General features: G+C 34.2%; 3 protein-coding genes across 6 annotated transcripts; all 3 read right to left on the bottom strand.

The window, feature by feature from the left end:
- Positions 1–462: 462 nt before the first annotated feature.
- Positions 463–3,074, bottom strand: LOC142540261 (PHD finger-like domain-containing protein 5A). 2 transcript variants are annotated; one of them, XM_075646271.1, is made up of 2 exons: positions 2,949–3,074; positions 463–1,065 (listed from the first exon to the last, which is right to left on the bottom strand). In XM_075646271.1, exon 2 carries the CDS (start codon positions 1,033–1,035, stop codon positions 703–705), a length of 333 nt encoding a protein of 110 aa, XP_075502386.1. In that variant the 5' UTR covers positions 1,036–1,065; positions 2,949–3,074; the 3' UTR covers positions 463–702. The 2 variants fall into 2 exon arrangements, with proteins under 2 accessions (XP_075502386.1, XP_075502387.1); XM_075646272.1 differs by lacking the exon at positions 2,949–3,074 and adding an exon at positions 1,308–2,562.
- Positions 3,075–4,069: 995 nt separating this feature from the next.
- Positions 4,070–8,453, bottom strand: LOC142540259 (leucine--tRNA ligase, cytoplasmic-like). Its single transcript, XM_075646269.1, has 2 exons — positions 8,284–8,453; positions 4,070–7,721 (listed from the first exon to the last, which is right to left on the bottom strand). Exon 2 carries the CDS (start codon positions 7,694–7,696, stop codon positions 4,439–4,441), a length of 3,258 nt encoding a protein of 1,085 aa, XP_075502384.1. The 5' UTR covers positions 7,697–7,721; positions 8,284–8,453; the 3' UTR covers positions 4,070–4,438.
- Positions 8,454–11,871: 3,418 nt separating this feature from the next.
- Positions 11,872–20,157, bottom strand: LOC142540258 (AMP deaminase-like). Of its 3 annotated transcripts, XR_012819068.1 has the most exons (20): positions 19,615–20,157; positions 18,584–18,768; positions 18,243–18,426; positions 17,159–17,337; positions 16,960–17,011; positions 16,752–16,879; positions 16,472–16,651; positions 16,196–16,263; positions 15,927–16,069; positions 15,732–15,793; positions 15,327–15,440; positions 14,626–14,766; positions 14,102–14,254; positions 13,683–13,736; positions 13,494–13,604; positions 13,240–13,413; positions 13,075–13,155; positions 12,583–12,681; positions 12,382–12,503; positions 11,872–12,300 (listed from the first exon to the last, which is right to left on the bottom strand). XR_012819068.1 is itself a non-coding variant. In XM_075646268.1 (19 exons), exons 1-19 carry the CDS (start codon positions 19,982–19,984, stop codon positions 12,435–12,437), a joined length of 2,535 nt encoding a protein of 844 aa, XP_075502383.1. In that variant the 5' UTR covers positions 19,985–20,157; the 3' UTR covers positions 12,296–12,434. The 3 variants fall into 3 exon arrangements, 2 of the variants coding, with proteins under 2 accessions (XP_075502383.1, XP_075502382.1); XM_075646268.1 differs by having other exon boundaries at positions 12,296–12,503; positions 16,960–16,999; XM_075646267.1 differs by having other exon boundaries at positions 12,296–12,503; positions 19,615–20,156.
- Between the last annotated feature and the right edge of the window lie 2,096 nt (positions 20,158–22,253).

Genomic DNA, 22,253 nt, shown 5'->3' with positions numbered 1-22,253 from the left:
GTTGCATCTCTCTGATATCTATTCGAGGATCCACCACCTCTCTGCTAGTTCATGCTTTTTCGAATCTTAACAAAAAAATCCTCAACAAGCTGTAACCGAATTTCACTTTACTATAAAAGTTTTCTTAACCTCTCAACAATTCCCATCGTCCGCACCACTTACGTCATTACTCTTATCAAATCCCTAACCTAAAGAAAGGATAAAAGGTACAACATAATGACAAAAGCTTTTATTTTTATATATGGCTATAACTAGCCACAGCCATGGCATGATAAAACACGCATCATTGGATCCCATGTATTTTCATTTTTTGAAAAACTTTATACGCCCAAATAACTATATTGAATATAGAAGTGGGAGTCATACTCACACTCGGTAGGTTATATGGGAAGAAATGAAGATGCAAATATGAAATCGATACAATTTAAGGAGCAGGGAAATACCTAATTTAAAAACGGAAACTTAAACAGAAATGTCATCCATTCAGCTGACAGAGTGTTACAAATGACATATCCTGAATGTTCAGGATTACCAACACAAGCCCGTCTTTCATGTTGAACTCAGCTTCATTTTGAATCATTAATGGACGCGTCCACATCTCACACACGCGTAAGGAATGAGTCTCAATAACAAAATCCAAGAACATAAGACGATGTTGTTAAAAAAGGCAAAGGAAATGCAACAATGATGAATAGCAGGCTATCACCTCTTCTTGAAGCCATATTTCTTCCTCTCATAAAACAGATCAGTTTTAGCACTCCCCAAGTTGACTATCTTAGGGCATCCATCCCTATCTTTTTCAAGCTGGGTGCACTCCTTGCAATAGTAGGCATCAGAGATCCCCACCCCACCACAGATGACACACCGGCCTTGGAAAGATCCATAATTGCATTCATCACATATACGAACAAGTGTGCACGGGCGCACATAGGAATCACAAACCACACATTTTCCATCATCTTTCTCACAAAGCCTTCCTATAGCTATCCCTGGTTGCTTGCGACACATGATTAAATCTGGATGATGCTTAGCCATAACCTCTGGAAAAATTCCTAGAAACAGTCACTGCAACAAAAATTATCAAGTTTAGGTAAAGCAAGCAATATAGTCTATCATTGCCAAAAATCCAATTTGCTTAGGACAGAAGGGAAGGTAAAAAAAATTACGAGAATAACAGACGCCAAATGGAACCATTTACTCCATGATCTTTTTTTGATAATAAAGAAACCAAATATCTTCTTAAACGTCATGTTAAAGGCCTAAATATTATTTCTCGTGCATCAAGCTTGAATTCCGATACAAATTACCTTTGCCTATACAGGACCAAGATCAGAAGTGATCTGCATTGTTTCAAAGAAAATGAACTTGGAGATGTAAAAAACAGGGAACAAAACTTTGCAGTCAAGTTTCTCCTATTTCTATTTACAATTGTGCCTTTTATCGAGACAAAAGATACAATTATTACAGCAGTATGTCCTAAACACCACTAACTGAAAGGAAATGTGAATGAAACCACATAAAAAATACATACAATGCGGGTCATAGCAGGTTCAGTAATCTTCATGCTCAAAAAAGAAAGCTACCAATCGTTACCCAAAATCTACTTCAATTCGTTTTTCCAAAATAAAAAAAACCTAAAGATACGAAATGTTCCAAAACATGAAATTTTAGGTCTTCGGATAGGGATGGAAACGGGATGGGTTTACCAAAATCCGGGACTAGTCTCGCAAAGGAAATATAGGACATGGGACCCGCCCCACCCCAAACCCGGTGAGTTTACTCCGGGTTAGACCTGCAAACCCGTTTGTATATACATCATCATCATCATCATAGCATATTCCCGCTAGTTGCGTAATCGGCTACATAGATATTAGTTATCCAAAATAAGTGATTTTCGCATATTTCATCTCTTAAACCAAAAAATATCCTCCTCAACCAACTATATCCAAGTTTTCAATAGTCTACTTCACCTTCTTCTCCTTTAACTAACATTTTAATCTAAGATACATTGGATTGGACCGTGTTTGGTCTCCTCTTCACATGACTAAACCATGTTAGACGTTTCTCCATAACATTATCTTCTATGGTTGCTACACCTAAATAGCTTGAAAAACCAAAATATTATTACAATTTCTTTGATAAGGGAAAAAGCAACCATGAGTGAAAAAGAATAAATGATCAATGCTCCATTCTCATATAAATGCTCTATAAAAATTCCTTATCATCATTTTTTAACATTTTCTAACTCAGAATTATATTTTAACTCAGTATAATATACTTTAAAATATTACATACATTAGCAGAAGCTACATATAAAATGATGATTCAAAAAATTCTAGATAACATGATATTTACAGAAAATATAATCACAGTTTTAATACCATATCCTACAACATATTTACTCAAAATAATTTTCCAAATTCCTCGAATGTTCACAAAATTAAATTTCCAGCAACCAAATAATTAAAAGGAAATTTATGTTCAAATTCATCAGTAGTAATATTTAGTAAAAATCCAACAAATATCTAACAGATGCTGTAAATTGTAAGGAATGAAAAAATAAATGAAGAGTTGGGACTTGGGAGGAGCATGGAACATACAAAAAAAGGAGAAGGAAATAGGGTGTATAAGAGCCCACGGCGGCGGTCGGCACTTGACTCAATATTATTAAATTAAACATATAATAATAAACAAAAACTGCCTCCAATTAATCATCCCTGCTTGCTTGACCACTCCAAATCATCGCTGTGTCAAATTTTGTACCCTCAAATAACTCGTATTCCTCCACACTAACCCTAATGAAATCACGAAATAACAAAACAGAGCCTATTTTAAATCTGCCAATTTTGAAGCTTGTGATCGATTGTGCGTGGTGTGTGTGTGTGTGTGTGTGTGTGGGTGTGGGTGTGGGTGGGAGGGACGAGAAAGAACGAGAAGTTGCACAGAACCTGGTGCGAGATGTGCTGACGTCAGAGCTGAAATAGAATTGTAGGGCAAGCAGTGGGGTGGACGACCGATTTCCTTTTTATTTTCTTTTCTTTTCTTTTTCTTTTTCTTTTTCCTGGAAATTCGGAACAGCCCCTCATCTTCCAGTTATTGCACTTTCACCCCGTTACGGTCACATCTCATCCCTTGCATATTGTTTGATATGTATGTCAAAATATGATCTCGTGTTAAGTAATTTACAAATCCATAGAGATTATTCTTCAGAAAATTGAAGCTAATAATTTAATATAATTCAAAGTATAATTATTATTTTAAAGCAATCGACATGTTATAAAAGAATTGAATAAAAAACACTAAACTCGTGTATATTAGTATACTCTACTGGTCAGAAAATATGATCATTTTTAGGAGTAAGAAGAATTAGCCCATATTATGATTAATTATGATGAAATCATACTAGTTTAAAAATAAATCTCCAAAGGAAAGATTTCATACCATTCAAAAGAAATAAGTAACACACCCAAAGCGATGATTCCACTTGTCCCCGATATTAAGAGATTCCATATAGATGAAATCGTGGCAATCTTTCTCCAAAGGCGAAGTGCGTAAAGCGTTCGTGGATTTGCTGGATCAACATCAAGTGCAGTGCATATTCACTCTAAATCGGATCACGTCACTTTTTTTTTTACCATCTGTCCCACGATGGATTATTTTCCGGCAGACTCTTCTTTCAACAACCGGTAAAACCTGCCTACCTTCTTTATTATTTCTTCATTTCTCACGCCCTTTCATCGCCTTTCGAAAAGTGCACGTAATCTGAGGTAGCACCTGAAGTTCTAGGTTCCACCACACAGGAGCTCAATTCAAGTACTGTAGTTCCAACCATAGTTGTCAATAACGCATAGCATCTCGTAGCGCAAAAGTTGCCCATGACTATAGCACATAACGTAACGAGAGTTATCTGAAAGTAAAGCACCATAAGTATATAAATATATAACATATAGTAACATCAATTCAAAAACATTAATTTTCAACATAATATTCATCAACTTTAATCGTAAAATATTAAAACCTGAAATTATTTTAAGTTTTTTCATTGAAATATCAGATAAAAGGCAAAAATAAAACAAAAAATACATAAAAATATAATTTCCAGCAAAAACTTAACTAAGTACATTCCAAAAAAACAAAAAATATTGGGGAAAAAAGACAGAAAATAAACACATAGCTTCGCTTTACAATAACGCCGCTATTTCAGCTATCATGATTGTCGTTGAAGTGCCAATAGCGAGGATAGCGACCGCTATTGCAAAGTCCATGGCACATAGCGGTCAGTAGCGATGTGGTGTTCGTCACGCTATTCGCTATAACGAGGGGCACAGGGGCTATTGATAACTATGGTTCCAACTACAAATTTTCTTTTGTGAAACACTGGTGGGAACAGAAAATTCCAACATATATGGACCAACTAAAATCTGCAAAATTATCCCATCTAGTTAACGAAGATTGCCGTAGGATTTCCAGGGGACGGTAGGTTAGAGTTTAAAACGGGGGCATACTCCCCAGCCTTTGCAGCAGCATCAGCATCTGTTGCAGACAAAACTTCCAAATGTTCGAGACCCAACTGCCGCTTGATCAATTCCGAATTCTCCTTAAGAACCTCGATTTCACCGAAAGGAAGCTTCAGATCCAGCGCTTGTGCACCGACGGCCTTAGCTTCATCTTTCTTGAACCTCAAGAACGGCATACACAGCTTCTGGATTTGTTTAAAGTTTCCTTCTTTACCAATATCGCTTTTTTGTAATTCGGAAAGGATCTCTTGATCAGGCGCAAAGGTGGTGGTTGCTGCATCGAACTTCATCTGGAGTATGTTCAGACATACCTTTTTCCAGCCGTCATACTGTTCGTTTACAAATATGAGGCCAACTGTCGGCTTGTTTTGAATGTTTGCTGCGGGTGTTTTGGCTTTCTTGGAACCGGAGATCTGTTTCTGCAAAAGCTTTCTCATAGAAACAATCGAATCTTGCAAATATTTGTTTGCCTTTTTTAGGGTAAGATCTGGTGAATCAGCTTCAGGCCATCCAGCTTTCACGGCATACCCATCCTTCTTCAAGAGCTCCTTCCACACATATTCGGCGTAATGTGGGCAGATCGGAGTAATAAGTCGTGTTTGGACATCCATAAATCGCCATAATAAATCACGGTTCATTCCCCCTGAAGCACAAGAAAGTCTATACTCGTCCCTTGCAGCTTGAAGATCATAGAAACCACTTTTTAGGGCTTCTCGGAACATGTATTCACTATAGTTCTTCTCAGTCATCTTGGCAGCAATATTTAATTCATTGTTGAACACACGGTCCGCATAAGTGGCGGCACGACCGCTTCTTAAAGTCGACTCGGCGGCTAGAACCTCTTCCATCCATGAGATTTCTTTTGTAAGACGTAATATCGCAGCATTAGCAGTCTCGAAGACAAAATTGGCATCATCCATTCCATCACCAGCATCTGCAAGGGAGAATCTAGTGGCATCAGCTGAAAATTCCTCAATAGCTTCTCGAAGAGTCCTGAAATTCCCAGTCGACTTCGACATTTTCTCAGAATTCAGCATAATGTGACCGTTACATCTGAATCCACGAGGCCAATGGTGCTTCGGCACGAGCGCTGTGTGGTTGTATATACAAAAGGTGAGATGATTTTGGATGAGATCCTTGCCAGATACTCTGAGATCAAATGGATACCAATAATCAAACTCTTGCTTCATCTTATCAAGAAGAGATGAAGATATTTCCGAGGATTTGGGATACGGTCCACCAACAAATAAGAAATCCCAAACCTCATCAGTTAGCTGTTCTGGTTTTACAGAAGATCTATCAGCCCCGTACATTTCCCCTCTCTGCAAAACATGTGCTACAGTATAGTATGCCATGTAAAGAGTGGAATCTGACAAAGACTCGACTAAGAACTCTTCATCCCAGGGAATACGAGTTCCTAGCCCAAAATTTCGAGAACATGCCCACTGATTCAACCAGCTCAAGGTGTGCTCAAAGCTGTGTCTTGCTTCTTCAGAATAAAGATTCATGCTAGCCAAACACTCCTCGGCTGATTTTTTCCATTCTTCTTCACCGTAAGTGATGTACCATTGATCAGTCAAAGCCACAACACACTCATCGCCAGATCTTGACATAACTTTTTTTTCGGGTTCACTATAAACCACACCAAGCTCCAACTCTAAAAGCTTGTTCCTTATCAAACTTTTAGCCTCTTGAACTTTCATTCCAGTAAACTCACCCACAAGCATGGTTCCCTCGTAGAATCCTCCCTTGTATATAATTTTCTTGGCATCATCGAGCTTTTCTCTTTCATTCTGACTCCTAATTTTTTCCTCAATGCATATTCTCTCTGCTGACTTGTCTCCAAATTCAGGGTGGTGGATGATGGGAATGATCTCGAAAGGCACAACCCATTCATCCTTCACACTGTACTTGGCTCTAAATGCTGGCTTTGCTTTCAAATCTTGGAGGGCCATGTAGTCGTCTGGAGAATCACTTGGAACACTGGTAACAATTCCAGTACCCTTGTCAGTAAGAACTGATAGCATGGGCAAAGTATATATAGTTTCATTAAATGCTAAAGGGGATTTCAAAGGCAGACCAATTAGATCTTGACCAGTCAATTCTAGCAAACAAGTTGGTTTCTCTGGAAAACGCGATAGCTTCTGATAAGCCAAATTCAAAGCAGCCCTTCTTGTTAAGATGAACACCTGGTTGTCGTCAATTTCGAAAGCCCCGTACTTTCCATCAGGCAACACCCAACAATTGGTTTGCCCATACATAGTCTCTGGTCTCAATGTAGCGGCAGCTAGGTAAACCTTCTTTCTCTCCAAGACACTCATCTTTGAAGGGAACGGGCCAATAACTTCCATTTTTATGAGAATATACTCCTGTGGGATAACACCTTCACCAGAAGCCCGATCGTGATCAGCACACGGTTGGCCATCCAAAGGTGAATATATAGTATATCTCAAGTCCTTAACAATCTTTCCCATTGCTTTCAATTTCCTCATTTGCCACCTCACAAATGAATCGAAATATAGGTTAATATCAGTCGTGATAAATGTACGCCTCCAATCACATCCCAGCCCAAAAGCCTTTAAATCCTCTACAGCCAATGGTGGAAAAAAGGTTAGCCAATGATACGGATTTGTGAATTTGACTATCTCCTCGTCGCTCAAACCATAACTCTGCATAATCTCCCATTGGTACTTGACACCACCAGACTTCGCCACAGCTTTCGATTTCTTACCTTTAAAGTTACCACCTGGTTGGGCTTCATTCCCTTCACTTCCATTCTCCGGTTTCCCCTTGGGCTCACCACTTTCTTCTTCCTGAACAATGGGAAAAACTGGTGGGTTGCCAAACATCTCGATCTCCCTGCTAAGCTTATCAGCTGAAGCCTTAATTGGCATCCCAGTACAATGAAAAGCAAACGGCAAGAGCACATTTGCTCCTCTCAATCTATGATAGGCGGTAGCAAATTCAAGCTTCGAAACGGAAAAGGCATGGCCCAAATGGAGATATCCATTCATATATGGGAATGGAAAGTTACCAAAGAACTTCTCACCTGGTTTTGGTGGTGAATCCTTGGGATTGGCCAGAAACACATTGCCATCATCCCACATCTTCTGTACCTGTGACTCAATTTCCAAAAGTTTATCCCTCCGAGCAAAGCTTTTTCCTGTTTCTTCCGTCATTTCGTTACCAGCTAGCCCACAAAGGCTGAGAGAAGAGAAATTAACGTGTCAAATTGATAAATTATGGAAAGCAGATAATGCTTTACGGCACAAGTATAATTTCAATAACACACAAACATAAAAGTGTTTCAGTATCATAGAAATTCTAAACGTAATTTCCTAGCAATCTCCGCAATTCCTAGGTAAACAAATTTTTAATGTTCTTAAAAACGACATGCCTGAGTAACAAACTTCTTTGCAGCTGACTAGCATTGCACTTATAACCACACACTGCAAGTGTTAATAAAAAAAATAAAGTGCAAATTTGACAGAATCTTGCACGAGCTATTTACCTCCAAAATACCAATCCTATAAAGAAAAATTGATGACAACACACACTCAAAGTCATAATTTTCTACACATCTTCTGGTATACCAAATAGAAAATTAACAAAATAAGTCACAAAAACATGGTGTCATTTACATTCGGCCACACAGATCTATAAAAATACCATCAATTATACAATTCTATTCCTTATACAATAAAATACATAAATTTAAACAACAATACACAATAATTTGAAAACATGAAAGAACAACAAAACATACCCTGATTTAACGAAATTGAGGATCTCAATGGGCGAGAGAAGGTTGCGCTGAAGAGTATGGACAATGCGTCTCAGTAAAATATGGGACGCCACAGCTTAGAAGTAACAGATAAGAATGAAAGCTCAAATGTAGACTTTGGCATAGGGTTTAAGGTCGGAGTACTTCCAAATTTGATTGCTCCGATAGAACACGGGTCGGGTCGGGTTTGTTCGAATAACCCGACAAAATTTGAATTTGAGCCTCTTACTAAGAAATTTTACCCCAAACAAATATGAAGTTACTTCTTTAAAGCTGCGACACTAATCGTATGTTGGTTGAGATGAGGGCATCGGAATCGGAATCAGGTTTCTAATTCTATTCTGATGTTTGACAAAAATTAGAATATAATTTGGAATTTGATTTAACCATTATAAATAATTTATTTTCCGTTAAAAAATCTTGTATTGTTTATTTTTTAAACGATTTGTTATTAAAAATATTTATATTTGACAAAAATTTGTGTGAGACGGTCTCACGGGTCGTATTTTGTGAAACAGATTTCTTATTTGGGTTATCCATGAAAAAGTATTACTTTTTATGCTAAGAGTATTAATTTTATTGTGAATATCGATATGGTTGACCTATCTCACAAATAAAAATTCGTGAGACCGTCTCACAAGAGACCTACTCTTTATATCTATATATCTATATATATATAAAAGCAGAGTTTTTGCCAAAAATAGTAATTTCTCGCCAAAATGTCATTTCTAAAAAAGGAAAGTTATATCATGAATATTGAAATATGTGTACTTCAATAAATGATAACTTCAATTATTGTTTGCATTGATTATATCAATTCATTTAATTCAAATTTGAATTTAATTCATTTTTATAATAATTCAAATATAATTTATATGTTATATGTTTTTTATTTTTTATTCAAATTGAAACTAAACTCTATTGAAAACATAAATTACATTAAAAAATTTGCATTGATTATATCAATCAATTTAATTTGTGATATGATTTTGTGTTACTATTATATATATGATATCCAAAATGCATATTATTTCGAGATTATCTTAATTTGAAAGAATTAATGCATTGTAATTTTATTCCAAAACCATATGTATATTATATATCTTGAATTGTCTTCTTAAAAATTCAAATAAAAGAGTCTAAGAAAATTAAAAAGATATATTCAAAAAATGGACATTAAATTACCCTCAATAAACATGTATACTACCATCAATAATAAAAAATGTTTGGCACCCAATGCATGCAATTCGAGATTTCCATAATTTTAAAGAATTAATGTATGGTATAATATGTCAAAAGCGTCCAATGTATATTTTTTGTCTCTTGGTATGTCTTATTTGAATTTTTAATTATAAATAATGCAATATTGCATATTATATTAGAAACCAATTTTATTCTATTTATCTTACTAAATCTATCTACTCCAAAATTGAATTTTGAAATGACTCCTCTTTTTAGCACCATATATGAGTTGAATCCTTCCAAGATGTAATGTTCGTTTAAATTTAGATTTGTTCGTTGTTAAGAACTACCTGCATATGGAAACAACGAGACATCAAGTTTGAAATATGTCTTTCATGATCGAGAAGTAAAAAATATTATTCTTCTATTTGTACAAAACTTTAATTATTACGAATTACTAATGTGATAATTTTCTTCTATATTACAAAGTTTACAGATACATGATAGTATAAAATGTCTCGTAATAGAAATTATTAAACCAATTATAAAGAAAGTACACATCTTATTAGAAAGACCTTATAAAATTTATTGACGTTGTTTTGGAATACACATAGTAAATGTTAATAAAATAACTTTTCTGATTTATACATAATTTACTTATATCACATTTTAATTTTTCTTTCAGAATAATAGGCTGTTGTGTATATTATGAAGTGATTTTGTAAATAAAATCGCAACCCATTTGGATAAAGATATTGATGAAACAATTATTGTTATCATTTAAATATGTCAAACACGTGTCATGTCACAAAATTGTTTGTGAATGTGGATTTAGACGAAATTACTGAATTTTTAAAAAATAATTTCTCATTAATTTTATTTGAATGTGATTTAAAAATATTTTTTTATCACATGTTAAAAAATAATAATATATAGCTTCTCGAAAATCAAAGAATTAAATATATATTAAAGTTGGTGGTCAAAATCAATACACTAAATATGATAAGCATCATGTCATTGCCTTAGACTAACACAATCTAAAATTTTGATATATGATAGTGATTATTAGCAAAAAAAATTAATCGACATATGTTTTTAAGAAAGTTTTTTAAAATTAGCGAAAAAAAGTTTTTATTTTTATTTTTTTATAATTATATTATTTTTTCAATTTAAATATATATTCATTTTTTACTAATTTTTAATAATAATATCATTCCGTGCATCGCACGGGTTAAATACTATTAAATATGGAAATTAAAGTTGTGGAGTCGGTTATTACGATATAATAGCAATCTGTTGACTCTTAATTTAGTTGATTTATTATTATTAATGTTATTTTTATTTTTATCATTATTATATTATTATTTTTTATATTTTTAATTTATTATTAATATTTTTTAATTAAAAAAAATTATAGAAGGAAAAGAAAACGTGAATAACTACATAAAGAAAATAAATATATGAGGCGTAAGGCAATGGATGGAGAAAGAAGTAGATGTTTTAACTTTTAAGTGTATATTTGGAATCTAATATAAGAAAATGCAAATTTTAAAAATTAATTTAAGCTAAGGTCAAAATTGATTATGGTAGCTTCTAGGAGGCCTTTTTTAATTATGCCCCATATAAATACCCATATATCGTTTATTAAGGAAAAAAATATGTTTTAACATATGAATAATATTTTTAAAATTAAATAACTGTTTTAAGAAATGAAAAAGAATAAAGTTTACTAAAAATGAATAATTTATCAAATTTTGATGAATTAGATTTTTAGTATTAAAACAACTATTTTTTTAATAGAAACAAATTATTTATAGATTTTTTATATAAAAATATTTTAAATTGATTTTGAAATAATTTTCTCAAAACTATAAATAATTTATGTTTGTCAATTGATAACATAGATGTTTGGATAGATAATACTTTATAAAATTTGAGAAGAACGCCTCAATTTACGAGCAAGTTAAATTATTTTATTTCTTTCCCACAACTCAAATTAATCTCCTACCGATTTTATTAAAATCTTACCTAGTTAAATGAAATTTCATTGAATATCAAGCTTGCTTTGAAAGTTCATATCTCCGAACACGGAAATTGTATTTTCAATTCAAAATCCCATAAGGTTGTGTCTGAGAAATTCAATCATATATTTACTTATTCAGATTCGAATTTCAACACTTCTCGCACCTTTTTTGTCGTGGGAAAGCAAAGCATAACATTGCATGACGACTGTTTTCGCATTACTTGATTGGGCCTTCATAAATTTACAAGCGCCGAGATTAGACTTATTCGATATATCTTATAGTTAATTGATCGTTTATCAAGCCATTTATCAAACTTTCGTAATCATCCGTAGCAAAGGGGTAAATTGAAAAATTAAATAAAGGATTGCGATAGAACAGCATTACAAAAGAAATGCTTTCATTTTACAACTATAATAATAAAATCAATCTTAAAGTGAAGTTTACCCGTTCTTATTCTATGTTTTGCCTCTTTCCTAGCGAATATATAACTTTTAGGGTCTAACACACACACAGGGCATTGGACTCCTGACTAACTAGGGTACACATTCTTGCTTGATTCGATTATTTGATATACCTGGTATATATATATCATCCTATATATATTATTTATATACCATTTAAGTAACTTTTGCAACGGGTTGTGTTCGAACCTGGTTCATCTCTTCTTGAGCAAGCAGACATCCCAAGGCAGGACCACAGAATCCATACTACATCAAGGATGAGCTCCAGCTTACATTACAGCAGAAATTTCAAAAGATTGGCGAAACAAAACACTTTCGAGTTGTGCAGGTCCCTGTAGCCACAGGAAAGTAAAAGACCATTTGTGTATAAATGCTAATAACCCATAGAGGATGCAAGATTAAGCCAAGCATACCATTGTATGTTAGGGTATCGACACATGCTTGGAATGCAGACTAGCCAAGCTAATCATGTCTCAATAACCTGGGGAAAGCTTGCCTTGCCCAAATATACCTGTTGCATTTCCTCTTTCCAGATCTAGATAAAGTAGAATTGACAGCGTGAAATTCTCCAGACTTGATTTATTTATGATAAATCTAAGAAGTACGAGTCATACCATCTCACGGAATTCTAGTCGAATATGTGGCACATTTGTCCTGTGTATGTCATTTCCATCCGGTCCTCGTTTAAAGTACTCCGTCCCAATCCAGTGAGACTGAAATAATATTTCAAGACTGAGCATCAGCACAAAGCTCAGTTACATACGATGTTGGTACAGAACAGAACGCTTCTAAGTGGAGGATGATAAATAAAATTCACACTGCATATACTTGCATCAGATTAACAAAAAATTTGGCTCAACAAACAGATTTATAATTCAAAGAGCATACGTGTTTCTTAATTATCAAGAAAATTTTTTTTTGTTTCGATTAGCTCAAACTGTCTTTCATCAAAAAAAAGTTAATTTATATTTAAGTCTTGACAAGAAACTAATTTTCTTTTAGCCAAGTACTCAATTTGGATGGATGATAATAATTAGCCTAACGTCTTCGATGCATAGTCCACATCAATGTCATTGACATTAGTAATTCCCATATTAACTCCATACCTTCAAAGCATGTGAAAAACCAGACTGATAAACTGAATTCCGAGCGATCTCACATAAATCACATGAACTTAACTTCCAAACCTAAAATAGCAAAAGGTTATAAAAAGAGTCAGATTTCATGAATAAGTAAGTATACAATTGGAAAACTAAGTTGGGCACACTTACAGAAGCAGCTATACTGTACTCTTCAACCAGGGGTTCTTTTGTTAAGTGGATCTGTAATGGATCATCAGTCGAGAGGGACACGTTAAGACCCCGCAAGAAGAATGTGGGAAAAGGATTTCGATGGTAGTCTAAAAATAGAGAGTTGTTGCTCAATGGTGACATCGCCAAACCAATCTGAATTATATGTCAGATCAGACCACTAGAAACTATCATAGAATAAGATGAATAGCATATATCAATCTCCGCCTTCTTACCTGGGCTAAGTAGTACAAATATTGAAGGACAGGAGATTTTCTCAGATTGATTCCATGTGCAATATTATGAGATGTAAGAAATGTTGCCGCAAGATGATCTATATCACCAGCCTGATTACACAGTGTAAATGACGTATACAGACTATAAAAGTAATGGACATTAAGATGAATGAAACCTGACACACTCACCTCTCCAGAATGGGGCCGGAACTTAATAGTTGTCATACCCTTCGACTCACGAAGCTGTACTGACAGTTAAAGTGACATCACAAATTTCGGAAATAGAGTACCAAATTGCAGGACATTAAATCAAGCATGGCATGTAAAATCATTTATGTTTATGGTGAAACAAATATGTGTCACAATTTACTAAGGAAAGGGGACAAATGCATCCTCACTCATAAGGACATTATCATCAACTAAAACATATCCCGAATAAACCGACTCTCCATAGACAGTGAGCGCTCACTTCACCTGTCCAAAAAGCTACATAAACAAATGGCCCTCCATGCAAGCATGCAAATACAAGTAGAAAAAAGGAACGATTTCTCACTACGACCTTTGAGACCAGGTAAGAGAGAAATTGTTTACAAAGTAAAGCCATGTACCTTGTTCAGGGTATAGAGGTTAGCATAGCAGTAGTATACATAGTACGAAAATGCAGGATTAAATATATTGGTCCACTGAGCAGGTGTAGGCATATGTTTTGTAGGCCGTCTTTCAGGTTTGCTTTCATCATCCACAAGATCCAGTCCAACAACCTATTTTGACCAAAGGTCGTGGTAGTTTAAAATAATCCCATTAAGAAATAATACTAAACATCCGAACCTCTGCCATAAATAGTTAAATTTCAAGGGCTATGCGACAAAAACGACCAAGCAATAACTAAGGGTAAAACAAAAGAAATAGCCCAGAAGTAAATGATACCAGTCTTGTACCAAAATGACTCGTGTCCACTATGAACAATCACGGCATATAGCATTCATTATATTAATAGAACCAAATTGGTGATTTTAGGTAAGCCCATTTGCAATTTTAATAGATTCTGATCTATAAACGTACTTGATAACTTGGAAGGGAAGTCATATGAATTGCATCATAATAAATTTAAATAAATATAGAGGAAAATTACCTGCTTTAAAAAAACATGCAACTGTGGATGTGAATCCGGATCGACAGTCACCTCAAACAAAGGCAGAAAGATGTTATCAAGGATGTTCTGAAATGAGGTGACAATCCCCATCTCCTTGTACACATTGTAGAGCCTAGGAAGCTACATGACAAAATTTCTAAAGTGAGAATGATAACAATCACATTTCTACATGATAAAAGAAGTTCTGGCAGATAAAGCTGACAATGCCAAATGCACAAGAAAAACTCTGACAGTCAACGCCCCACGTCGCAAATAACTTTTTTGTCGATAAAGAAAAGAGATTACATTCCAACCTACTTCATTTAATAGAATTTTACATTAAGATCAAGTTTCCTACTTTATTTTTCTCTCATTTTACCAAGTACCTTACCCGGAGTTGCGTCATCACAAATATAAATCTTTATGCATGTGCGGATTCCATGAACTTTATCAACATTCAAATGTTCAGAGAAGCACAGTATCAAATTACTTTACAAACTTTCTGGTTGATTGAGTGATGCTCTTCTCATGCTGATATTTAAATCAAATAGTCTTGTTTGAAAAGGATGTAATATTTATTCCCCATCAGATGAGTTCCTCTTACAAAATAAAATTCTATAATATAATCACTGGCGAGTAAAGTATATGATACACGAACACAGCAACTACTTTATTAAATGAATTAGGTACCAACATTTTACCTGAATCAACCAGACAACATTTTCACTGTATAGATCATTGTTTACAATCCAACTTGCCATTTGATCCCACTCACTCATTTTTCTGCCATATATTGATATTCGATATTCAGCCATCTGTTCAAGTGCAAGAGAAGAGCTCAGGACCAAAAGGAATATCTAAAGAAATGGCATATACAGATTATTTACTTTCTTTCCCCTGAAACGTATACTCTAGGAACTGTAAACACAGCACAAATAAAATACTTGTGAGGTGAAAAGATAAGAATTTAAAATGAGAAGACAAACAAAAAGTAAATTAACAATTGCCAACATTGTGGCAACCCAAACAGAAATAAGGCCCCTAATTTCATACAAAATTGTATTCAGTAACAGATAAATCCACCAAATGTTCTCCCAGACACGCACTTGATATTTACTTGCGGCCAAATCCGAAAACACTTGCTTAGTTAGCTCACCTAAGAAACGACCTGCTGGAAAAATTCATTAGTTAAATTAAACAACATCAATACATACGATCAACCGAAATCAAGAGGGGGTGAAGCTTAAATCAGAGGGGGAAGAAAGCACTTGATATGATCTCGTGACAACATCAGAGATTACCTTGGATCAGATTATCCTGCTTCAAAAAGATCTCCCTTAGTCTACTCTGACCACAGGGATTATATTTCAAGTTAAACTTGTCAAAGCGATGAAATGTGCTTTTATCAGCATGGACATCTAATAGATCAACATTCAGGTCGTAGCTGTCAAATATATCCAAACAAGAAGTCATTTACAGATTAATAATTATTAAAAATAAAATTCATAATATTTCCACTTTTCTGAAAGTCTGTGCGTCCTTTCCCTGAAGTGTAAGTCCATATCATTACCCAGTCAAATCCAAACTCTCAAAAACCTCTTTCAAAGTAAGATATGTCCCATCTCTGAAAATAACAACCTGAGACAAGGATATGAGGGTTAGCCATACGCAGCTGCATGACAATTAATATATTTTACTTAACAGATTCTATAACTTTGAGCTCCATTTATATCTTCCTTATACCTTTTGATCATTTTAATCTCATGCAGTCATGCTAAATGCTGTTGTTATTAGAATGAGGCCGGAATGAAAAGTAATAGAAAACAAAAACAATCCAACAGATTACCTCGTCAGGCTCCTTCCTCAGCTTAGACTTTATAAACCTTAAAAGATGTTTCTGGTTCATGCAAGCTGAGTGATGGACATGTGTGTCAACTTTTCTCACATTATAAAAATCTCGATGTGGTGCACTTTTTTGAGCCAAGAATTCTCTGTCCGCATTAAGCATCAGATGAAGGTTGAATTTCTGCTTCAAACACAGTTCAAGAATAAATCAGATGAACAATAATAAAGGCACATCAGGAGTAAACATTTCAGAAAAGTAATAGTGAAAATGATGAATGAACCTGTTCTAGAAGAACTAGCCTATGGTGACAAAGTGTTCTGATATTCCCAGCAGAAATAATTTTAAGGATATGATGCAAATCAGTGAAAAATGTGGTAGCATCAGCAACAGGATAAAGTTTCTCTTCAGCTGTAGTAAGAGAGAGAGAGACATTTAGGAGGCATACTACTAATAGAAAGTTCTATCAATAAAAATATATCACAGCTTACACTCTTTATTCGCATAAACATGAACAACTCCATCTTCCATCTGAAAATAGTGCTACATGAATTTGAAATACAAAAATCACGGTGTGACATTCAATTTTAAAAGACATCAGTGGCATATAAGAAACAAAAAATAAAAGGAAATTTTACTTAGAAAATCAAGTGTAAAAAAACTGAAACATGGCTTCGTACAGAGACTTACATCAGATTTCACCTCTGGAGTATGATCAAATGGGTTTGGAATTGGCTTTGGGGTATTAGGAGCAGATATGATTTCCTTTTCCCATGGAGAAACAACTTCCCTAAATACGTAACGCTTCCTCATTTCAAGACAATCTTGCAGATTGCAGTAAACTTCTGCTTCATCAGCAGATGGTGTCTCTGACAGCAATAACAAGGAACTGAAATCAATTTCTTGCATGCATACGTACCAAAGCCACCGTCCACGCACAGCACTTTATAAAAGTAATCAAGATGATCGTGCAGAAATTATTTTCAAAAGAAATAAACATAAAACTTCTCCAGTAAATAGTCGGCCATCAGAAGATAAAAGATGGAATCATATTCAAAAAACAAAATTACTATTCAATATCAAGAGTCAGAACCGCACATTTGTAACATGAATTTCATGAAATATCGTTCGATCTGAAACATTTGACACAATATTGACCAGTAATACCTCCAACTGTTTGACACATGATGATTATAAATAGGGAATATCTGATTCATATTCAAAATTATCGAATTTTAGCCGAATTCAAACATGTTCAAACTTCTTTCGAGATGAATTCGAGTCAAATTATTTTGTTCGATAATTCGCAATCTTTTATTTGATATTTCATATGTTTATTATATTATAGTATAATAATAAATTTTTTAACTATAACAATACACTCAACATCCCTCACTTTTCACCCATTTTTGCTTAGTCTTTGCCTCTTGCCCTCATCGTCGGACACCTCTTATTCTCCTCCTGAATTCTGACCACCTCCGTTCCACTGCTTGGTGCTGATTAATGTATATCGAAGCTAATATCGAAGAATATAAGTGTAGATCTACGAATCTAAGTGTAAGTTAGCTATCATTCGAAATGAAAATTATGATCAACTTTGAAGCATTGTTATATTAAATCCCATAAACAATAAATGATGAAGGTTTTTGCTTCAACCGTTGTAAGCTAAACTCTTGGCTTGGCGTGAATGGAAAGCTATGGCTTCGCACCTCTCACTGGAATATCACTGAAAACTATTCAATGGAAGAAGGACTGGCATAGATGACGACAATACCTGTAGGAGAAATTCTCAATCGCACAAAAGTTTCTTGTTCTGGTTCTTTTCTCAGAATATCAGCAGCAACAGGATCAGGTTGAACACCATGAAGGTCACCAGATACACTATGTGAGCGTATTATGTTTGATGTAACCATTGGCATCTGTTCTCCATTTGCATGGATATGATGATCTGGCACATTCTAAAATATGCTTTCAACTCAGGGCGCAATCAATTAAATACTCAAAACTTTTCTAAAAAATGTGAAAGGTAAATCATGGTTTGCAAATGCTTTAGGAAATCTAATTGTGCTGCTTGTGTTTGTTCCTGAGCAATTTCTATTTATCAATTCAGCTCACCTCATTTCCATTAGTATGAATATATGTTGTGTCTAATTTAGCGGCATCAATCAAATTATCTTCGGCGTCTGAACATTCTACACTCTCAAATGCACTAGCACTAGCACTAGCAACAGGTGATTTGGGAGAAATGGGTCGAGTATGATGGCCTGCTCTCATTGTTGAACTAGCGCCACCGGATTTCCCTGAAATAAAAGAAGTTCCCAAGCTTCATTATTAAGATAATCTATAAGGAGAAAAAATAACAAAACAAAAAACATAATTTCTGCCACCGGAATAATTGGCAGTAGTTACTGCCATTAAAACAAAACCAAGCTCTTGCAATATTTCATAGCCAAGGGAATTTTCAAACAACAAGAAGCATTCTTAGAAAAATTACTAGAACAAAACAAAACTCTTGCATTCACATGGCTTGTGATGTCAACAGCTCCTTAGCTACATTTTCTACATATTACACAATCATGGTAGTTTTCCGATGTTCCCAACCAATTATTTGTATAACTTCGATTTCTATGTTCGCCAAATACAGGTAAATATGGATTTGGCATTCTAAACCTACGGATGCAATATGGTAATCTAACCAGCAGTTCCAAAAGACTTGATCAAATTGTCAACAATTCCACCATTCTCGCTAAATTTTTTACAATGTTCCTAAAACGGGCTTCTTAAATTTAAATAAGTGAAGATGGAACACAAGATAACACAAAATCAGCCAATATAGGCGTTATCCATGATATAGCACCAAACAGCTTGACTTGAAGTGCGATGTATTCAACCGCAACACTTTTAACAGCAATATGTGCTCCAAACCTTCAGCTATCCTCCTTCCCGATGACGCATATTGAACCCAATTAATTGACTCGGTCAGCTAAACAAAAACGACCACAGTGCCCAGCCAAATTTGCATAGTACAACAATTATTTAATTTTTGTCCCACTTTTATCATATATTCATGTTCACATATATGTCCAGCACACACAGCTCATAAAAACAGATTAATTACTCCTGTCAGAATTCCGGTATTTGGATACCTTCAGTTAGCGTGTGGAGCCTCGGCAAACCAGGAGGGATATAATCAATGTGCACCGGACCGTTCCTCTTCTCCTCAACTTCGCCACCATCACCGGAAAAATCTGACACGTCAGGAAGAGACGCTGAACCACGGCGATAGCTCCCGCCATTGGCCTTCCGCCTCCCGTAGCTCCTTCTCGACGGATAATGCTTCTTGACATGCTCCACAGCGTCCCCGCCTTCATTCACCTCCTCTTTGTCCTTCTCTAGCGCTTTCGCGAACTCCAATAGATGATTCAAGGTTTTACGGTGCATATAATACGCCGAAACCGCCACAAACGACGCTCCAAAAAGTGCCGCCATAGCCAGATGCAGCGAATAAGCATCCATTTTTCTGTACGCATACAAAACACAGATTACAATTGTACGTCTGTGGAATTTGTGTGCGTTTCGATTGTTATCGACAGCGCCGATAAACCCTACTGGGGTGAGTGGGTACAAGGGAGCTTGGTTTGTATTACTCGGTAGGCGATGGTGAAGACGGGCGCTGCGCGTATTTATGGGGAAATCTGAGAATCCGAGATATCGCACATTAATTAATACTCTTTTATGGGTAAATTAAAAAAAAAATTACTCAACAAAGTTTATTCTGCACTTTTATAACCAAAATTTTATTTTTATTCTCTAATTAACATATTTATCCATTTCTTTTCACTGTATATCATATATTTTATTTTTTATTCCTATTAATTCTTCTTTGTTAATTTATATTAATAATAAAACTTTAATAAAATTATAAGTTTTATCAAATTACTTGATTTTTATACTATTAATATTATATTTTTATTATTTTATGATTAATGTTATATTATTAATTTATCTCTCATCATTTTTTCCAGTGTTATTTTTTATTAGTTGTTTGATTATATATTTTGAAACAAGGTTTTAAATTATTTAGTATTAATAATTTTTTCTTATAATTAATTATATTCTAATCTAATTTTTATATTTCTTTATATTTTTTATTAAATTCATATTTTTTATAATTAATATTAGACAAAAACTTGTGTGAGACGGTCTCATGGGTCGTATTTTGTGAGAATGATCTCTTATTTGGGTCATTAATGAAAAATATAACTTTTTACGCTAAGAGTATTACTTTTCATTGTGAATATCGGTAGGGTTGACATGTCTCACAGATAAAGATTCGTGAGACCGTCTTACAGAGACATACTCTTAATATTATCATTATAATTATCGATTCAATATTTTTTATCATAAATGATAATTTTAACTAATTCTTATTATTATTAAAATTATAGTATTTTTTTATTAGTTGTATTATTATCAAATTATTATTATTTAAAAAATAATGTATAGCAAGATAAATTTACTTTTATTATTTTGGATAATGATTCTGATTTTACTAAATTATACTGACTTATTGAGATGAGAAAAATGGAAATAAGATGTGTATATTATTAGGGGTGTGCAAAATTTCGATTAGACCGAATTAACCGATCGAACCGAATTAATTCGAAAATTCGGATCGGTTAATTCGGAAGTTCGGTTTTGAAATTTTAAACAATCGGTTAATTCGGTTAATTCGGTTCGGTTTCGGTTTTAATTTGAAAAATTCAGTTAAACCGAATTAACCGAATTAGTATATATATTAATTTAAATTGTATATGGACATTAAAAATGCATTAGAAGGACACCCAAATTTTCATACATTAGAAATAAGCTCATTCATTCAATGATTTTATTTTCAGTATTTTTATTTGTTATTGATATTTTTTGTTCAATGTTTCTTGTTATTTATAAGTCCTCCATTGTTGTTTTTTTTTTAATTAGTATTTTTTTAAAAAAAATCAGTTATTTCGGTTAACCGATTTGAAAATCGGTTCGGTTAATTCGGTTTCTATGAATTTAAAAAAAAATCGCATTTTTTAAAAAAAATCGGTTAATTCGGTTTCTATGAATTTTTCGATCGGTTCGGTTATTCGAAAATAAAATCGGTTAAATCGGTTATAGGTCTATTCGGTTCGGTCAGTAACCGAATAGACCGATTACACACCCCTGTATATTATGACATCTTATTGATGTTATTTATTTTTTTTAAAAAAAATGTTGTGTAGTTATCACAAAATTCGATGTCTGTTTTTATCATAAAAATAATTAATTCAACTAATTCTTATCGTTAATGAAAGTTTAATTTATTTTTATTAGATATATTAATATCGCATTATAATTGTTATTAAAAACATATGTGTAACAAGATAATTTTGTTTTAATTATTTTGGAACGTTATTTTTAGGACCGAGCGCTTGCCGCTTTATCAAAAGTTATAGCTAGTAGTAATGGTGCAACTCAAATCTTTTAAACCGCACAGCAGCTCAAGCACCACGATTCGATCGCTATACCAAATAGGGACAATTATTGCATCCAAAAATATCCCTCCCAATAATTGCACTCCTTGCAATTAATGGGAATCGAACATGTAACATTGGCTCTGATACCAATTTTAGGACCGAGCGCTTGCCGCTTTACCAAAAGCTATAGCTAATAGTAATGGTGCAACTCAAATCTTTTAAACCGCACAGCAGCTCAAGCACCACGATTCGATCGCTCTACCAAGCAGGGACAATTATTGCATCCA

Source organism: Primulina tabacum, chromosome 3, assembly GCF_025594145.1.
Source record: "Primulina tabacum isolate GXHZ01 chromosome 3, ASM2559414v2, whole genome shotgun sequence".
NCBI classification, from domain to species: Eukaryota; Viridiplantae; Streptophyta; class Magnoliopsida; order Lamiales; family Gesneriaceae; genus Primulina; species Primulina tabacum.
The sequence above is the reverse complement of the archived record's forward strand: the minus strand, read 5'-3'. Positions and strand labels throughout refer to the sequence as shown.

Excerpts from the sequence above, each read along its gene's own strand:
- LOC142540261 (XM_075646271.1), bottom strand. The coding sequence starts at position 1,035 with ATGGCTAAGCATCATCCAGATTTAATCATGTGTCGCAAGCAACCAGGG.
- LOC142540259 (XM_075646269.1), bottom strand. The coding sequence starts at position 7,696 with ATGACGGAAGAAACAGGAAAAAGCTTTGCTCGGAGGGATAAACTTTTG.
- LOC142540258 (XM_075646267.1), bottom strand. The coding sequence starts at position 19,984 with ATGGATGCTTATTCGCTGCATCTGGCTATGGCGGCACTTTTTGGAGCG. Across the intron at positions 16,264-16,471 it reads TGAGGAAGGAGCCTGACGAG|GTTGTTATTTTCAGAGATGG; the intron begins GTAATCTGTTGG and ends TCCTTGTCTCAG. Across the intron at positions 13,737-14,101 it reads ACCTCTATACCCTGAACAAG|CTTCGTGAGTCGAAGGGTAT; the intron begins GTACATGGCTTT and ends CTGTCAGTACAG.